Below are 17,953 nucleotides of genomic sequence, written 5' to 3'. Positions count from 1 at the left end.
ACTGTTCTTATATCTTAAATTAACCCATTTCCATAAATCTATACTTTGCCACGTGGCTCGTGGCTTACGGGCATCTTTACATGTTGCTTGTTATGGCGGCGGCTGGCAGTGCCTCCCTGACTCAGCCTTCCACTTCCCAGAATTCTCTTCTCTGCTGTCCTGCCTATACTTCCTGCCTGGCTACTGGCCAATCAGCATTTTATTTATACAAAGCAATAACCACAGTAGTCTAGACTCCAAATATGGAGGGAGAAATCTATCCTTTCAACCATTCCAATTGAAGCCTTTTATTTAAGACCAATCATTAGGTTTGTTTGTTTTTATTTTTTATTTATTTTTAATTTTTTTTAAGACACTATGTAACCCAGGCTGACCTTGAACTCATCATCCTCTGGCCTGTCCCCCCTCTGTGCTGGGATTATAAGCACAGGCCTCCATGCTGGGTTTCGCATTGATTCTTATAACCAAACCTGTCTATTTGCTGTGGTCCTAAGCCTGGCTGCCTAGGCCTCAGCCACATGCCCATCATGGAGTGGAGGAGCCATATGTGGGGTTTTCTAAAGGAAACTAGAGGACCAATACCTGGGCAAGGGTTCTTGGGCTATTTGAAGACTGGTACTCATGACTGGGAGATGAGGAATGCTTTGTGGGTAGGGAGAAGCATAGAGAAGGACACACACACACACCCACCCCCCAACCCCCACCCCCCCACCCCCCGCCAAGGGGAGTAATGGGGAGGGTCAGGACAGCACTTCCTGTCCTGTGAATCAGGTGGCTCCTGTCAGCCAATAGCAGTCAAGGCTCTGAGGCATGGCTTCAGGTTCCCTTCTGGGGGATGGGCACCACAAACATGCTCCTTAATTCTTGTGGCACCCAGCATTTGTGAGACACAATGTAAAGCACACAGTAGGTGCTCAATAAATGCAGATTCTAGCTCCTCCCCAGAGACATGTGGACAGCCTTCACCAGGACTCTGAAGAACCATGAGCCTTTTGGTGGATCTGGTGCTCTCTGAGGGTTTACACTGAAGACTGGAACCTCAAAGGGACACAGCAGGATCCAGAGGGAACAGCGACTTCTCCAGGTAGGAAGAGGCACTGTGACTGAACAGGCTGGTGATCTGGGGACCTGTTCCTGGCTGGGAGGCCACCATCGTGAGTGGGTGGTGCCCCTGGAAAAGTTTCCCTGTCCTTTGATTTTCTTTTCTTTGTTTTTGTTTCTTTGAGAGAACATCTTATTACATCTGATCTAGAACTTGTTATATAGACCAGCCTGGCCCGGAACTCACAGGGATCCACCTGCCTCTGTCTTCTGAGTCCTAGGATTAAGAGCATAAGGCATGGAAAGAGGGATTATAAGAGCAAGGTGAGGGTGGGGGTGGGGTGGGGTCAAGATCATGATGGGAAAATCTTCAGCGACAACAGAACCAAGCTTGGTAGGAACTCACGAACTTTAGACCAACAGCTGTGGAACCTGCATGGGACCAGACTAGGCCCTCTGCCTATGGGAGACAGTTGTGTAGCTGGTCTGTTTGAGGGCCCCTGGCAGTGGGATCAGGATTTATCCCTGGTGCATGGACTGGCTTTCTGGAGCCCATTACCTATAGTCAGACACCTTGCTGAGTCTTGATGCAGGGAGGAGAGCCTTGGTCCTGCCTCAGCTGAATATACCAGATTTGCTGACTCCCCATGGAGGAGGGAGTGGGGAGAAGGCTGGTGGGAGTGGGAGGAGGGATGAGAGGGGGATCTGTGGTTGGTATGTAAAATGAATAAAAAAAATTCTTAAATTAAAAAAGAAGGGAAAAAGCCGGGCAGTGGTGGCACACACCTTTACTCCCAGCACTTGGGAGGCAGAGCCAGGTGGATCTCTGTAAGTTCGAGGCCAGCCTGGTCTACAGAGTGAGATCCAGGATAGGCACCAAAATTACTCAGAGAAACCCTGTCTCAAAACAACAACAACAACAACAACAAAAAGAAAGAAAGAAAGAAAGAAAGAAAGAAAGAAAGAAAGAAAGAAAGAAAGAAAGAAAGGAAAAGAAAGACCATGAACCAACAACCCCTTATTAGCTCTGCCCTCTGAGGGCCTGCCTGCTTAGCGGGGACAGATATTGACTGGGAGGGCCTTGTTCCAGCCGCAGGGTGTCCCCTTCATGCCAGCCTCAGGGGTTGGGCTGGAGGCTCAGTGCTTGACAGTTGACAAGTTCCTTCATCTCACCTGTTCTCCCTACCCCGCTTCTCCACAGGTCCCCGCCACCGAAGAGCAGCCAGGAGAGGACAGGAGGCCCTGATGTGCCCTCTGACTGGCACCATCTCCGGCCTGCAGCGGGTCCCTGGGCTGGGCGTCTGCCTGTCCCTGCAGTACTGCAGCCCTGGGGCCTTGCCTGCTCCAGCTGCAGCCGGTGCCTTCGGAGGGAGGAGGTGTGGTCTCTGCAGGGTTAATGATTGCTCAGGGGAGGTGGAGATGGTGCCAAAGTCTGCGCGCTGCTGGCTCCAGACGGTGCCCACCTGTGCCTGGTGCACATCACTGCCTCCTTGCCCCTTCCGGGGCACATCCAGCTCAGCTGCCTCGGGGCTCTTAGCCGGGGGTAAGCTGGGGTCCTTGGGATTGAGGCAAACTTTGGGTCTTTCAGACTCATTCGCTGACACCTTGCGGGGCGCGGGGAGTGGGGGGAAGGACGGACCAGGGGCCAGAAGCTAGCTGTGGCACTAGCCACTTTACTGGGTTGGGCAGAACTAGGCTTGAATTGGTGAAGCCACCTGTGAAGCCTGTTTCTTCTAGAGTGTAGGGCTAAGACCTCCTCTCCAGGCTGAGGCAGCCCCGGTTCTGCCTTCCCAAGACCCTGGGGGTATTTAGAGCAGCCGAAGGGATCCTTCAAGACTGAGGGGGAGGACCCTCTAGGAAGTGAATTAACCACCTCATTTGCTATCCAGAAAGAGGTGAGGAAGATTGCTGAGTCTGGCCCTGGGCCTGAGGGGGAAAGGCTGGCTCCACTCTGCTGGCCTCAGATCTTCTTTCAGTTCCATTCATACTTTGAGTGGGCTGCTGACTGCCTTTGGGCCTCAGTTTCTGGATCTGTAGAGTGGGCGTGGTGTTACCAGTAGCCCCTGGAGGGCTCATAAAGCAGATAGGGCAGGGGTATGGAGGCTGTCTGTCACAGACTCAGACATCAAGTGCTGGGTCACCTCAGGGAGTACTAACCATGCTAACCCCAACCCTAGCTCAGTCCTTGTCCTGGTCACAGGGTGAAGGCTCTGGCAGGCCAGCCCTTGTTCAGACAGGACTCACTTGCCTGTTGGCTTGATTTTAGAGAACACTGATGTTCTCCTGGTCAGCACAGGCCATAGCCTGACCCCCACCTTGTTCCTCAGCAGGGGAACGAAGCTGAGGGAGAGCGAGGCTTGCCTGGTGCTGGACAGCCAGTATGTGAAATGCTGGAATCCAGACCCGGGGCCTGATCCATACCTGTCTCCCAGAAGCAGTTGGCTGGGGTGGTGGGGAGGCATTGCCTCTGGTTACAGGAAGCCAGGCATCCCTGGGGAAGGAAGCTAAAATGTCCCTGGGTCCCTGTCTTTGTATCTGGACCACTTAGCTGGGCTGGTGGGATCAGGAGCAGCCCTGGTGGGCTCAGCAGAGGGGCACCTGGGTCCAGTCTTGTTTGTAGCTGGTATTTCACCCTCTCCCCCTTGTTCTTGGCCGTCCCTCTGCACTGCCGTTTTTTTAGGGTGATGAAAAATAACTGTACAACAGCCACTTCCTGGGGAGCAGCTGTGGGAAGGAGTAAAAGAAAGCAGAAGTGAAAGAAAGGACTTAGGGAGCTGCGGTGGGGATGAGGATGAGTGGGTGGCTGTGGGGTGGGGGGCCATGGCCGGGCCTTTAGCAGAGGAAGAGGTCCCTTCCCCTGGGGTCCTCCCAGAAGTCCTGGGTAGGTATGGGGTCCTCACTCCTAGTGGATCAAATTCTAGAGGTGTTCAGTTTCCTGGAGTCTTGTGAGGTGTGGCCAAAGCATCCTCTGAGCTGAGGGGAAAGAGACCTTGCTGGGTCAGGCCCAGCAGAGGATGGCCTGGGTATGGGGGTTCGTAGAATGACTGGGAGTCCCTGATGCTCCTGACCTTTCCTCAGACACTTTACAGCATGAGTAGATGTATATTTTTATTTTTAACGGACACAAAGTAATTGAACATATTGGTAAAGAACAGCATAGCATCTCTGCATTCATATTCATTTATGATTAGATCAGAGTATTGGCCTCTGTCTCACCCAGACAGGTCTCACGTCTTTGTGTCGGGAGTGAGCAAACTCTTCTCCACTAAATACTCTGAAATCGCTTTCAGTTAACTTGTCCCTCACAGCTCCCCTGCTGTGGTAGAGAACTTCCTGTTCAGCCCCAAATGAATGGGATGGGAGCTTGGGAGCGAGGACCTGGGATTTCCGGGGTCTAGATTTCTCTTTCTTCCCCTCCCCACCTCTGCTCTCTTTCTTCCCCTCCCCACCTCTGCTCTCTTTCTTCCCCTCCCCACCTCTGTTCTCTTTCTTCCTCTCCCCACCTCTGTTCTTTCTTCCCCTCCCCACCTCTGCTCTCTTTCTTCCCCTCCCCACCTCCGTCATCCCCATCGTCTTCTCCCTCCCTCCCTGCTTCTCTGTTTTCCAGGCTCTTTCTTTATAGCTCAGGCTAGCATAGAACTGGAGACCCCCTGCCTCCTGACTAATGGGATACTGGCTGTGCTCCAGGCCCAGCCTCCCATCTCCTAGAGAAGCAAACTGAATCAGGTGCACAGTGGTCGGTGGCTGACATCAGTGGGGTCTCACTTCACACCCAACTTTGACTTGAGGTTCTCCATAGGAGAAAAGGGGTGAGTTTCCCTAGCCCGTGTCCTTGGGCACCTCCCCTCACTTTCTTCTCCCTTATGTCCTGGAACAAATGTCCCCTGGCTAGGGCTCAGAGGCTCCATTTGTGTCCTGAGCCTGTAGCGTAGACAGGATTTGCTCAATGGCAAGGGACACAGAGGGCCTTTGGGGCCGAGGAGACCCATGCAAATGCAGGGCGAGACTTCAGGGTGTGGGCCGCGGACAGGACGCCACAGGGAGCAAAGCGCCACTTGTGGAAGAGACCCAGGTCCCCTAAGGACTTGGCTTGCCAAGGGTGGGAAGTGTGTCCTACAGCCCGTGATGAGCTTTGGACAGGCATGGTGTTGGGAGTGGCTGTGCCCATCCAGGTGACAAGGTCCCCTGATGCTTTCCTGTCGCACAACCCATTTTTCTTAAGTGACAGAATCCAGGAGATGGCAGTGCGGACTGCAGAACTTTGGCCTCATTATGATCAATGAGTATGTTTGTGAAAAGTCACAGTGATAAAGGCCCCAAGAGAGTGAGACCCGGGGTCAGCTCATGCAGTCTGGGAAGAGGACCAAAAGGAGCCCTGGGCACGGCCCCTGCCACTGCTGTGGGGTGCTGGGCAGGAGAGCCGGTTCCCCAGAGGGTTAAGGTTCCCAAGAGGCAAAGAGGATCAGCTAAGCCATCTCTCCCTCCCAGGAGATAGTGACGAGTCAGGGGAGATGGCCCGTGAGCGGGCAGATGTGGATCACCATCATCTGAGTTTCACTATGCGAACAGGAGGGAAAGTGGGCAGAGCTTGCCTGGATGGTGAGCAGGAAGGGGGCTGTGATGGAGGTCTTGGTGGCCTTGGAGGATGAAGGTCCCAGTTCGGTTCCTTTTTCCTCAGCCTCACCTCTCTGGTGGTGCTGTGGAGCCTGGGGGAAACATGGCACATCAGAAAGAGAGAGAGGGAGAGGGAGGAGCAGGAAGGAGAAAAGAGAAGGAAGAGGAGGAGGAAGAGAGGAGAAGCGAAGCCCTGAAAAGGGAGAACAAAGGTGGGTTCCATGCTCAGCAGGGCCCTGAGCATGGCAGCCCAATGCTTTTAAATTTTATTTTGAGGTACAGCCTTCCCAGGTTTCTAGGCTAGCTTTGGACTTAACCCTCCTGCTTCACCCTCCAACTAGCTGGGGTTACAGGCACCACTATACCCCACTAGATTAGGGTCCTGTCAATGACTGTGGTGGGTTCCTTCTAAGCCAAGGGGCCAGCCCAGCACTGCCCTTCATTGCCTGCTCCCTTTCCCATGATGAGCTGGGCGGAGAAACTTCCTCCTTGGGAGACTGGCCCGGATGAACTTTGTGACAGGGATAAGTTGTACACACATCAGTGACTGATCAGCCTGTGCTTGTTTCTTTACTTCCAATAGAAGGAAAAGGATTGAAGAGAGGACAAAGGAGTTAGGCTCAAGGCTATAACCCTGTGGAGATGTCAGGTCTCCATGTGCCCAGCCAGCAAGACAGCCCAGGACCTTCTTCACATGGCACATCAGCACTCTGCTGCCCCCAACTTCTCATCCACCTGCCACCGTCCCCACCCCCACGATCACCCCATCACCTCCATCATCACCTCCATCAGTTCCACCTACACCCCACTCTCATCCGCTCACAGCCATCTCCACCCTGCACCATTGCCCCAAACACAGACCCTGCCTCCATTTGTAACAAGCCTTGCCCCTGCCTGCCCTGGCTGCTGTGTCCTGCCCTCTGCATTTCAATCTCAGAACACGGGGGTGGGGGGGGGTGGATGGGGGGGTGGGGGGGTGGGGGGTGGGGGGCTCCATAGTGACTTCAGTGAGAGTGCAAAGGCAAGGTGAAGGTGCAAGCTCCTGCACAAAAGGAAGAGACTCAAATCTGTGGAGCACCTGAGAGCTACAGAACGTGGGCTGGCACCGCACTATCCCCAGGGCAGAGCGGAGCAGAACACAGGCTCATGAAGAGCAGCGAGTCACCCACCAGGACTGACCCCCACTCCCACCTTCACTGGCCTTGTCTGAGTCGCCCACCAGGACTGACCCCCCCTCCCGCCTTCACTGGCCTTGTTTGCTTGGTTTTCTGCATAGTTCACAAGTCCATCCCCTCACTCTGCCAGAGACGCAAACCTCCTGCAGGATGTGGGAGCCCCTAGTCTTCAGGGTCTACTGGTGATCAGCTACCTCCCCACTTCGGGGCTGGCACCCTGTTTCCTGACTCTGGCTGACTCCTACACTTGATTCCTGAGAGGTAAAAATCTGGGCCGAGTCTAAGACTGTGTGACCAATGATTTTAGTGGGTATAGATAGAATTCTAGGTTGGAAATAATTTTTTTTCAGCGTTTTGCAGAAATAATGTTCTGGCCACTCACTGCTGTATAATAAAATATTCCAGAGCACAGTGGCTTAAACAAACAGTCTATTATTATTAATATTTATGATTCTGTAGGAATTTAGATTAGGTGTAGCAAGAATTGCTAAACTCTGCTCATGGTATTTGGGTCTTCAGCTAGGATTTTGTGCAAGGCTGTAGTAGTGGGACGGAGTGGACATCTTTCTCACAGCTTGGCAGCCTCAGGGGCTCATGGTCCCAGCACTATTGAATGGGGACTGGGTAATTCTCGGTGGAAGCAGGCCTTTATGGTAGAGTCTCTACATACTAAATGCCAGTAGCAAGCCCCACATTTTGAGACATTTCTGTTCTTGGATGTTGGTCTTCATAGAGCCTCTTGTATCACTCTGGGGTTACCAATTATTACAATTTTTCCTGGGTCTCTTGCATTTTATGGGTCTTCAGAGTTGGTCTTTCCACACTCTTGTTGGCTTGAATGTGCAGTTCTGGGTGTGGCTGTGGAGTCTGTGGGGGACAGGAACTCAGTTTTATTGTGCTTGCTCACTTCCCTGCCTCTGTGACCACGGCTGAATCTAGGTAACCCTAGTTGGTGGCCTTGGGTTGTGAGTGACACTTGTTTCCTGGAGGCCACACTACAAAGTGATCCTGGTCTACATAGAGAGTTCCAGTAGAGTCAGAGCTGCATAGAGATCCTGTCTCAAAAACAACAACAAAACCCAAAACAAACACAAAAAAGCCCCATACCACAAAAAAACAAAAACAAAAACAAACCAAAAAAAACAACCTTCAATCCCAGCACTTTGGAGGCAAAGGCAGGTAGGTCTGAGTTCAAGGCTAGTCTGGTCTACAAAGCGAGTTCCAAGCTAGTCAGAGCTGCAGAAACAGAGCCTATCAAAACAAACAAACAAATAACAACAAAACCCCGACCCCCACCATCCTGCTTAGAAAGCTTGTGACTGGGCAGGGCTCTGCGTGGGTATGTATCCCAGGCACAGGCTTTGTGTCGGTGTGGTTTCCTCTGTCCACTGAGTACTGACTGTCAAACAGGAGCTCTGAGTGGCCAGTCCCTCTCTGTGCCCACAGGATGCCACTGGCGGCTTGCTCCCCTCTGTGACAGTCCATTCAAAGGTGGCTCAGGCTGCCTTCCAGCACAGCTGTTCATTCCTGGCTCAAAAGGCAAGAAGGGGAGTCTGCCAGTCTTGCAGCCTTGGCAGAAGGCATCTCTGGTGCCATGTTCTGATGATGATGGCTCTTTCTGATGTCCTCATTGTTCTCATGGGGTGTGTCCTAGTCAGGGTTACTGTTGCTGTGATGAGACGCCATGACCAAAATTAAGTTTTGGAGGAGGAAAGATTTCATCTGGCTTATGCTTCCAAATCATTGTTCATCACTGAAGGAAGTCAGGACAGGAACTCAATGGCAGGAGGCCCTGGAAGAGTGCAGCTTACTGACTTGCTTATCATGGCTTGCTCAGCCCGTTTTCCTATAGAAACAGGACCACCAGCTCAGGGATGGCACCACCCGCCATGGGCTGGGCCCTCCCCTATCAATCACTAATTAAGAAAATGCCCTACAGTCCAATCTTAGGAAGCATTTTCTCACTTGAGGTTCTCTCCTCAGATGACTTCAGCCTGTGTCAAGTTGACATAAAAGTATGCAGCATAGGATGTTGATGGCTCAGTAAAGAGGTGACTGAGTTATGACACAGACACTAAACATTGAAAGCAAATGTGGTCACTCACTGTTCCAAGAGGAAGGAGCCTGCCCTAGTACCACATAAGGAAGCCCAGACAGGCCAGAAAGCAGAGGGAGGGAGGGAGGGAGGGAGGGAAGGCAGGCAAGTTAGGGCCTTTCTTGAGTTTTCATGGGAAGGAAAGCAGAGTGCAGCTAGTCAGGACTGGGTGTGGATAATCTCTGGGTGCCCTGGGATGCAGGAATAATCACCTAGCTGTGTAGTACATGGTCCTGGATTTGGTGTGAGAGTGAGACATTGAAGGGTGGTTGGAACTCTGGCTCTAAATTGTTCGGTTTGTACAGGAAGGTGTGTCTGAAGGCCTTGTTTGCTGTCTCTGAAATTAGCTCTAGTCTTCTCCAGGCAGCCACACCCCAAACACGTCAGAAGATCATAAACTACAGAAAATAAAAAGCCATAATTAGCAAGCCTGATTCAGCCAGTACTCGTGAGGCAGGGGCAGGAGGAATGCCACAAGTTCAAAGCCAGCCTGCTCTGCAGATGACGTTCCAGGCCAGCCAGGGTGATAAGGATGCAGATACAGTTTCCTTTCCTTGCAGAGAAATGTCAAAAAAAAAAAAAAAAAAAAAAAAAAAAAAAAAAAAAAAAAAAAGACTTCTTATCTGCCATACCACCTAAAATAATTTCTCTTCTTTATGTCCTTGACCCGCCCCTCCCCATGCTTGCTTCCTTCATGATGGGTCACCAGCAGACATTTGGGCAGCCATCAGCTGAGCAAGGCGGGCCCCTGCCTGCCTGCTCACTGTGTATTGCCAGGGCTGGAAATCGGTCTGGTGTATGGTAGATGTAGATGACAGCCAGTACCTGTTGAGGGATTAAGTAGGGGCACTCATCATGTAGCAGGCACTCAGAACATGTCAGCAGACATTTAAAATGGCCGGTACCTCAACCCCTGACACTTCTTCTTCACACTCAGTGTCTTCTATCAGTTTGGGCAAAACTGCGTGTCTTAGTCAGTGTTCTATTGCTGTGAAGAGATGCCATGACTACAGCAGCTCTTATAAAAAGCATTTAATTGGGGCTCGCTTACAGTTTTGGAGGTTGAGTCCATTATCATCATGGTGGGGAGAATGACGGTGTGCAGGCAGACGTGGTGCTGGAGAAGTAACTGAGAATTCTACATCCTGATTTGCAGTCAGCAGAAAAAGAAAGACCCTGGGCCTGGCTTGGGCTTTTGTAAGACCAAAGCTCACTCCCAATGACACACTTCCTCCAACAAGGCCACACCTACTCCTAATCTTTATAATCCTTTTAAATAGTTCCACTCTTTGGTGACTAAGCATTCAAATATCTGAACCTATGGGGGCTATTATTATTATTATTGTTTTGTGTTTGTTTTTTTGAGACAGAATTTCTCTGTGTAGCCCTGACTGTCCTGGATCTCACACTGTAGACCAGGCTGGCCTCCAAATCACAGAGATCTGCCTACCTCTGCCTCCTAAATGCTGGGATTAAATGTGTGCGCCGCCGCCACCACCACCGCCACCGCCACCACCACCACCTGGCTATGGGGGCTGTTCTTATTCAAACCACTACACTGAGGCAAGATGGAGCTGAATCAAACAGAAGGCTTATGCTGGGCCTTCAGAGCCCGTGGACAACAAGGAGGTGGAAACCAGACTTGACTGTTGAGGGAACATGGAGTGCAAGGGAGCCAGCCATGGCAGAGTTTGGGGAAGAAAGGCACCAGGAGTGGGGATATCAGTCTGGAAGGGGCAAGAGTTGAGTTTCTTCCATAATAGTAATCACTAACATTTATTATGTGCTTACTGGGAGCTGGCACTACAGTGCAGAGGCCAGTGTACCTTCTGCCCAAGGAAGCCAGGGGGACTGTACACAGAGTCTGGGGTGCACCAACGGAGTCTTGTGGACTCATTCACTCATTTCAGTAAGGATGGGAGGAGGAGTCATTTCCTTCTGGAAAGCACTGAGGTGTGTGGATAGAAAACACCCTGTAGATCAGCAGGCAAGGGAGTGGCTGGGAAAGCAGGGGCCTCATATGCAGAGGGCAGGGTGGTATGCAAGAGTGATGGAGACGTGGTTGGGGTGGCATGCAAGAGTGATGGAGACGTGGTTGGAAAGGGTTGGTTGGGCAGCAGTGGCTTGTGGGAATGTTAGCCATGAGGCTGGGGAGGTCACTGGGGATCTTGGAAGCTCTGATATGGAGTTTGTACTCTGATAACCAGGAACCATCCCAGGGCTGTAAGCAAAGGACGAGATCACGGTGAGACTACTTGAGAGCAGGGAGTGGGCTTTCGTCAGGGGGAATCCTCGGGAGGCTGATGACACTGAACATGGGGAGGGGGGAAGGTGGCCCATGGGACGCAGTGGAGTGGAACGGAGGAGGAACAATTGGATGTGACAGTTCTAGAGCAGAGATATGAAGGGGTGTTGCCCTGAGTGTGTGATAGAGGACCTCAGCTACGTGATTCATGGCCACCTCGGCCTTTCTCTCTCCTGCTCCCTCTCTCTCCACCCACCTGGCCCTCTGAACCCTCGATTCTGGACAGTGCCATTGTGTGTGAGACAGGAGAGGTAGAGTGGTGGTTGAGGTGAATTCCAGAGTCAAAAGATCTGTGTTCAAATCAAGTCTGGTCACTGCTTCCTGTGTAGCCTTAGGCATGCCACTGACTCAGCCTAGTCATTTTTTTGTTGTTGTTGTTTTGTTTCGAGACAGGGTTTCTCTGTGTAGCTTTGAGCCTTTCCTGGATCTCACTCTGTAGACCAGGCTGGCCTCGAACTCACAGAAATCAGCCTGCCTCTGCCTCCCGAGTGCTGGGATTAAAGGTGTGCGCCACCACTGCCCGGCTCAGCCCAGTAATTAACAGCTGCCCCATGATTACAGAAACCAGGCTGCCACACACCCGAGGCACTTAGAACAGTGCCCGGCACTCAGTGGGTGCTGAATTCTGGGGCTAAGTGTATGTTCAAGCATCTTTCCTACCCCCGAGTTCCCTGTGGAAGATGAATAGAAGGTGGCAGAGGCCATGGCAGAGCTAAAGAGTGAAGGCCATCGAAGCTTGGGGTCGGACCTAGGCAAGTGGACTTTAGCAGTAGGGAGGGCTGGCCCGGGTGCCTTTCCCTGACACTTCTTTCCTTAGGTTCCTCCACGATGGCCTGGCTGGGGCTGCTCTGTGCACTGCTTTCTGCCTCCATGCTGTCTGGTGAGTGCCTCCCTCCCCACAAGAGCGGTGTTAAACTGGGGACCCCTAGCAGGGCCTTGTGGGGACCAGTCCTCACTAGTAAATGCCCAGCTTGAATGGCCCACCCTAGACAGGCCCTGGGAGGGCTATAGGGAGCCTGGGTCTAGGTGGGTGGGCTGGGCTGAAAGTTGGCTGTAAGGATAAGGGTAGGCATCCAAAGGACCAGCTGATGGTGGGCTTCAGGGTGTACAGACCTCCCCTGCTGTGTGTCCCTACAGTGACAGCCAACAGGCCACCAGTGTTTGGGAACAATATGTCATATGTGTCTCTGCCAGAGGACCTACCAGTGGGTGAGTAATGATCCCTGTGCTGGGACAAAGCAGAGCTTTGTAGCCTAATGGTTTCTCCAGTCCCGCCCGGCCCCACGGCCTGCAGCTGCTTATAAAATAATCATTTGGAGGCGTATATTCATTACCAACTGCATGGCCTATGGCAGGCTTCTCTCTAGCTAGCTCTTCTAACTTGACCCATTTCTATTCATCTGTAAGTTGCCACGTGGTATTTTCACGTCTCGCTTCTGCTGGTGGTGGTGGCGTCTGCTCTGCCTCTGCCTTTCTTCTTCCGGTCTCACTCTTTGAATTTCCCATAACCTGACCTGCGGCCAGAGCAGCTTTTTTATTAACCAATCATAGCCACACATATTCCCAGCACACAGAAGACATCCCACAGTAGAGCATTTATGCCGAGGTTGTCACATAGGCTCAGGCTCCCCGCCCATGTCTGAGGAGCAGCCCCTGGATGGCCGTATGTATAGTCAGCTCTCTGCACCTGCAGTTTCACATTGCGGCTTCAGCCTCCGTGGGCTAAAATACTGGGGGGAAATGTTGTAGTAGCTTTTGTTCTTGGCCTTACTTTATAAACCAGCCCCTTCCACCATACTCGGTGTTACCATTATCTAGAGGGGATTGAAGTCAGGTGGGGACAGGCTTGGGTTCTACCCAAATGCCTCAGTCATGACTCCTCACCAGCTTGAGGACAGAGCACCTCGGACAAGGTCCCCACTCACTGGCTTGCCTCCCGTGTTTCCTCAGGCACCAGAACCATGTCTTTCTGCATCTTAGCATCTCCTAATCGGGAAATGTCTTTCTTATCACAGAGAGGGCCATTTAACACAGTTCTTTTTTTTTTTTTTTTTCTCAAAAAGAAACAAAAATTAAAAAACAGGGCTGGAGAGATGGCTCAGTGGTTAAGAGCACTGACTGCTCTTCCAGAGGTCCTGAGTTCAATTCCCAGCAACCACATGGTGGCTCCCAACCATCTGTAATGAGATCTGGCGCCCTCTTCTGGCCTGCAGGCAGAACACTATATACATAATAAATAAATCTTAAACAAACAAACAAACAAACAAACAACTAGTCATTAAATGGGCAGTGTGCCTTTACAATCAAGAGTGTTTCCGCCACAGAACACTGCACAGGCATTTCTAGTCTCACTGAAGTCTAGTGCCCAGAGGCAGGAAGAGAGGCTGGACGGTGGGGGGATCAGAATCCCAGATTTCAAGTCCCATTTGCATCTCTGCCCTGTGGGCAGCTGGACCAGACCACCCTAACAGAGGTGGCCATGGACCTGGGACATCCTGTTCATCTGCAGGTGCCGTGGCCTTCTGGTTGGTGGCTACAGACAGTGATAATGATAATCTGACCTATGGCATTACTGGTTCCGATGCCTACTTCTTCTCTGTCACCCCAGACACTGGGGAAGTGAAGCTGGACAGCCCTTTGGACTACGAGGTAAAGAGTGGTGGGGTTGGGAAAGCCCGGAGAGAGGGAGTGGGCGGGGTGGCTCTTGGAGCCTGAGTCAAGAGCCCGAGGCCTGGGAGCAGGGCTGGCATCGCACACTGACAGGGGCCTCTTCTCCCTGCTGCTTCAGACACGCTATTCCCTCAAGATCACCATCTCCGTAGATGACGGTCACAACAGTCCAGTGAGTTAAAAGGAGAGGGGGAGGGTGATTGGGGCTGGGACAAACAGGGTCCCAAGTGTCCACTTCTGATCATGTGTCTATTTCAGGCAAGCAGAGAGTGCCCCAGCTGATAATACTTCAGTGTTGATTGCTTTCAAAATTATGTGTTTACCTTGTCATACAATATGACCAAGAGTTTGGCATTTGTTAACTATATAAGGATTTTGTATATAAAAGTACAGTGTTGGATTACATTAATATAAACACTGATTTAAAAGTGATTTATTTTTATTCTATGTGGTTGAATGCTTTGTTTGCATGCATGCCTGTGCACCTACCATGTGCATGCCTGAAGCCTGCAGCACCACCATGAGGGTGCTGGGAACTGATGCCAGTTCTGTAGAAGAGCAGCAGAGTGGTCTTAACCACTGAGCTTTCTCTCCAGCCTCTGTTTCTATTGTCTTAAAGCCACTGCGTCTACTCAATGACTGGCATGATGTTCTCTCTAAACCTCCATATGCCCTTTTCCTCTTTCCTTCACCGAGGGGCACCCCCAACCCTCCTCTTCCTCACTCTTCTTCTTGTGCATGTCTGTAATCTTAGTGCTTGGGAGGTGGAGGCAGAAGGATCCAGAGTTCAAGTCCATTTTTGGCTACATAGTGTGTCTAAGGCTAGCCTAGGCTAGGGGAGGCTGTGTCTAAGTAAAGGTCAGTGAAGAGAGGAGAGCTGTGTTGGCTCAATTCTGGCTCAGTGCCGAGGGCTGCATCTTGTGATGGACATCGCATTGGCAGTCACAAGGTTTCACAGAACATCACATGCATGAGGCAGGGACCTCCATGCATCTGTAATGTCTGTTTCCCGCATGGGGATGCCTCAGGGTCCTTTTGCTGATCCCCTCCAATGGGAACTCAGGTTGTTCACAGTTCATGCTATGCAAAACAAAAAACAACAAAACAAAACAAAAACCAAACAACTACACCATGTGGTGTCCCTGTTACAGAACAAGGACAATTTAGATTTTAAAAACTGAACGCCTGCACCTTCACATTCAACTAATGTAGAACACACACACACACATATGCATAAGTGCACATGTGTGCACATACACAGAGGAGGGAGAGAGAGGATGGAGAAAGGGGGATACATCTGAAGAAAGGTGGCAGAGTTCTGTGTAGTGTCCCCGAAACTCTTCTGGCATCTTAAAGCACATTCCTGGTCTCCCCCGGGCTCTCGTCGGCAGGTGCGGAAGGAAATGCAGGTGTTTGTGGAGGACAGGAACGACAATGCGCCCATTTTCCAGAATTCTGTGTTCTCCACCAGCATCAGCGAGGTATCTCCAGTCTTTGTGGGACAGGGCATGGGGGGCAGTCTGGGGAGGTGCGAGGCTGTGAATGACAGGGCCACAGTCTACAAGCAAGGGCCTCGGGTTAGAGTTGTTTCGGCAGGAACAGGAAGCAGAGGGAGCTCTCTTCTCGTGCGTCTGAAAAGCTGGAGGTACTCTGACTTAGGCATAGCTGATGTCACCCTCTGCCTGTCATCTCTACTTCACTTGCTGCCTCCATCCTGAGGGGCAGAGCCGGCAGCTCTGGCTCCAAGCTAACATCTCTCCACTTCTCCGGCTCCAGCAAAAAGACTGGCCATTTCTCTCTTTCCAGCATGCACAGACCTGGCTTTCGTCCACTCACTTTGTGTTCATCCTGTGTCTGAAATGGCTGGTCTGTGCGGTGGCTCTTTCCTCAGCCAGAGGTACCTCACTTCAACCGTTTGAACCGGTTGCACGTGACTAACAAAGTGTGGTCTCCGAATCACCAAGACCACGTGGTTGGGGAACCTTTGAAGTGGGATCAGGCATAAGATCTGCCGGACAAGCCCTACCCGACACCCATGTTCTCGGCACTGTCCTGGGTCCACACACCACCTGGTGACCAAGACTCCTCTGGGTGTGATGCTCCAGGTCTCACAGTCTGGAGCTCGAGTGATAACCAGCAAAATAAACTGCAAGGGGTGGTTCAGAGATGAGAGACTGTAAAGATGACAGGATGGGAAGGATGGAAGGAAGGACCACTGAAAGGGCTGCTCCTGGCTTCTGAGTGGGTGACCTCCCAACAGAGACCTGGAGAGCAAGGGGCCTACCAGGGATCTCCAGGGAAGGGGTGTTCCAGGCTGAGGGACAGCATGTGCAAAGGTCCTCAGACAGTGATGTGGCTAGCGTCAGAGGCTGGGGTGGGAGGGGCAGAGACGGGCAGCTGCCTGACCTCTGAGGGCCACCAAAATTGTTTGGACCATATTCTGGAAAGAATGAGGAAGTTTCAGAAGCCAAGATTGAGGAAGTCTGACTCAGGGTGTGGGCTATAGGGAGCCCTTGGGATGCTGAGCAGTGGGATGGCTCAGGCAGGCTGGATTCTTGAATGTTCTTTCACTTATGGTCTTGAGAGAGTGTAAACCAGCTCTGGGGCATGAGGCTGTGTAAGGGAAGGAGTTTCCAGGCAGGGTTATTTGGGGGAAGGGGTCCTGGTGCCTGCCCTGTCTTTTTGTTTGGTTGTTTGGTTTTGTTTTTGGAGACAGGGTTTCTCTGTGTAGCCCTGACTGTCTTGGAACTCGCTCTGTAGACCAGAACTTCACCTGCCTCTTGAGATCCACCTGCCCCTGCCTCTTAAGTGCTGGGATTAGAGGCGTGCACCACCAGCCGCCCGATGGCCTGCCTGCCCCATCTTAACTTGTCTGATGCCTCCTCTGAAGGCTTAGCCCAGGGTTGGGATGGGATGGACACACAGATGAAAAGTCCCTTTTTACAGACCCTGCCAGTCGGCTCTGTGGTGTTCTCGGTGCTGGCTACGGACCCGGACACCGGGCTAGGAGGTTTAGTGGAGTACTTCATAGAGAAGGTGAGTGAGAGTCCCTGGGGGACCCAGGCAGGAGCCGGTCTCACTGTGCCTCCTGTCCACCAGGGGGCAGCACCTCCACAGGCAATCATAGTCCTGTTTCCCCTGCCTTTCTCTGAGTACACTCGGCTTTCTTCCCTACCCACCCCTCCCCTCCCCCTACCCACCACAGGGAAGTCTCACTTGGCCAGGTTGCTGAAGGAAGCCCAATCCTTGCTCCCACCCCCTTCACCAGCACCGTCAAGGCCTCTTGCAAACTAAAGCACTCACAGCCTCCAGGATAGATCAAAGCTCGGAGAGGGCCTGGGTCTTGCCCGAGCTCACCCGACAATCAAAGCACATGCGTTCTGTGACAGCAGGCTTGCTAGTGATCCACCACCACTTGAACACCAACTAAAAACTGACTTCCAACCCACCGGAGCAATTACAGCAGCCAAGGGGAGAAACCAGGGCTCAGAGATCACCTGGCTTGGGAACATTTGCGTTTCTGGCCAGCGGTAGAGTCAAGATTTGACCCTGTGTCTCTCAGAGTAGGGTTTGTGAAGAGTGAGAGGCGGTGGTGTCCAGAGCGGGCCTCACCCAAGTATCCTCTGTCGTAGGTCATCCCCAGCACCGATGACAGCAAGAATCTTTTTCAAATCTTGGACAATGGCTCCATTGTGTTGAGTGACAGCCTCAGCTACAACAATAAGAGCGCCTTCTACCAGCTGGAGCTGAAGGCCTGCGTGAGTGGGGGTGTCAGCAGAGCCGGGGGCTCAGAGTTGGGGCACTGGCTCACAGAAGGCCTCTCACCCACAGGATTCAGGCGGCTTGTGGAATAACACCATAACCCCCCAATGCTCCCAGCCAGTCTTCCTGTCCATCTCGGTGGTGGATGAGCCAGACCTGGACCCCCAGTTCGTCAGGGAGTTTTACTCAGCCTCCGTGGCTGAGGACGCAGCCTTGGTATGTGCTGGGAGTGGTGGGGGTGCTGGGTAGTGGTGAGCGTCTAAGCAAAGGGTCAAATGCACTCATCAAACC

General features: G+C 52.0%; 1 protein-coding gene across 1 annotated transcript in view; it reads left to right on the top strand.

Moving 5' to 3' along the window:
• The first annotated feature begins 2,479 nt into the window (after window positions 1-2,479).
• Window positions 2,480-17,953, top strand: part of Cdhr2 (cadherin related family member 2) — a 34,712-nt gene continuing 19,238 nt past the window's right edge. The window contains exons 1-9 of the mRNA XM_037205714.1: window positions 2,480-2,584; window positions 12,048-12,110; window positions 12,368-12,439; window positions 13,740-13,879; window positions 14,019-14,072; window positions 15,292-15,381; window positions 16,847-16,936; window positions 17,533-17,658; window positions 17,732-17,878. Of these exons, the coding sequence (XP_037061609.1) occupies window positions 12,059-12,110; window positions 12,368-12,439; window positions 13,740-13,879; window positions 14,019-14,072; window positions 15,292-15,381; window positions 16,847-16,936; window positions 17,533-17,658; window positions 17,732-17,878 (771 nt within the window). The 5' untranslated portion in view covers window positions 2,480-2,584; window positions 12,048-12,058. The remainder of the gene's footprint in view (window positions 2,585-12,047; window positions 12,111-12,367; window positions 12,440-13,739; window positions 13,880-14,018; window positions 14,073-15,291; window positions 15,382-16,846; window positions 16,937-17,532; window positions 17,659-17,731; window positions 17,879-17,953) is intronic.

This window comes from Peromyscus leucopus, chromosome 5 (assembly GCF_004664715.2).
Source record: "Peromyscus leucopus breed LL Stock chromosome 5, UCI_PerLeu_2.1, whole genome shotgun sequence".
Lineage (NCBI taxonomy): Eukaryota > Metazoa > Chordata > Mammalia > Rodentia > Cricetidae > Peromyscus > Peromyscus leucopus.
This window is presented reverse-complemented; position numbering and strand designations above follow the sequence as displayed.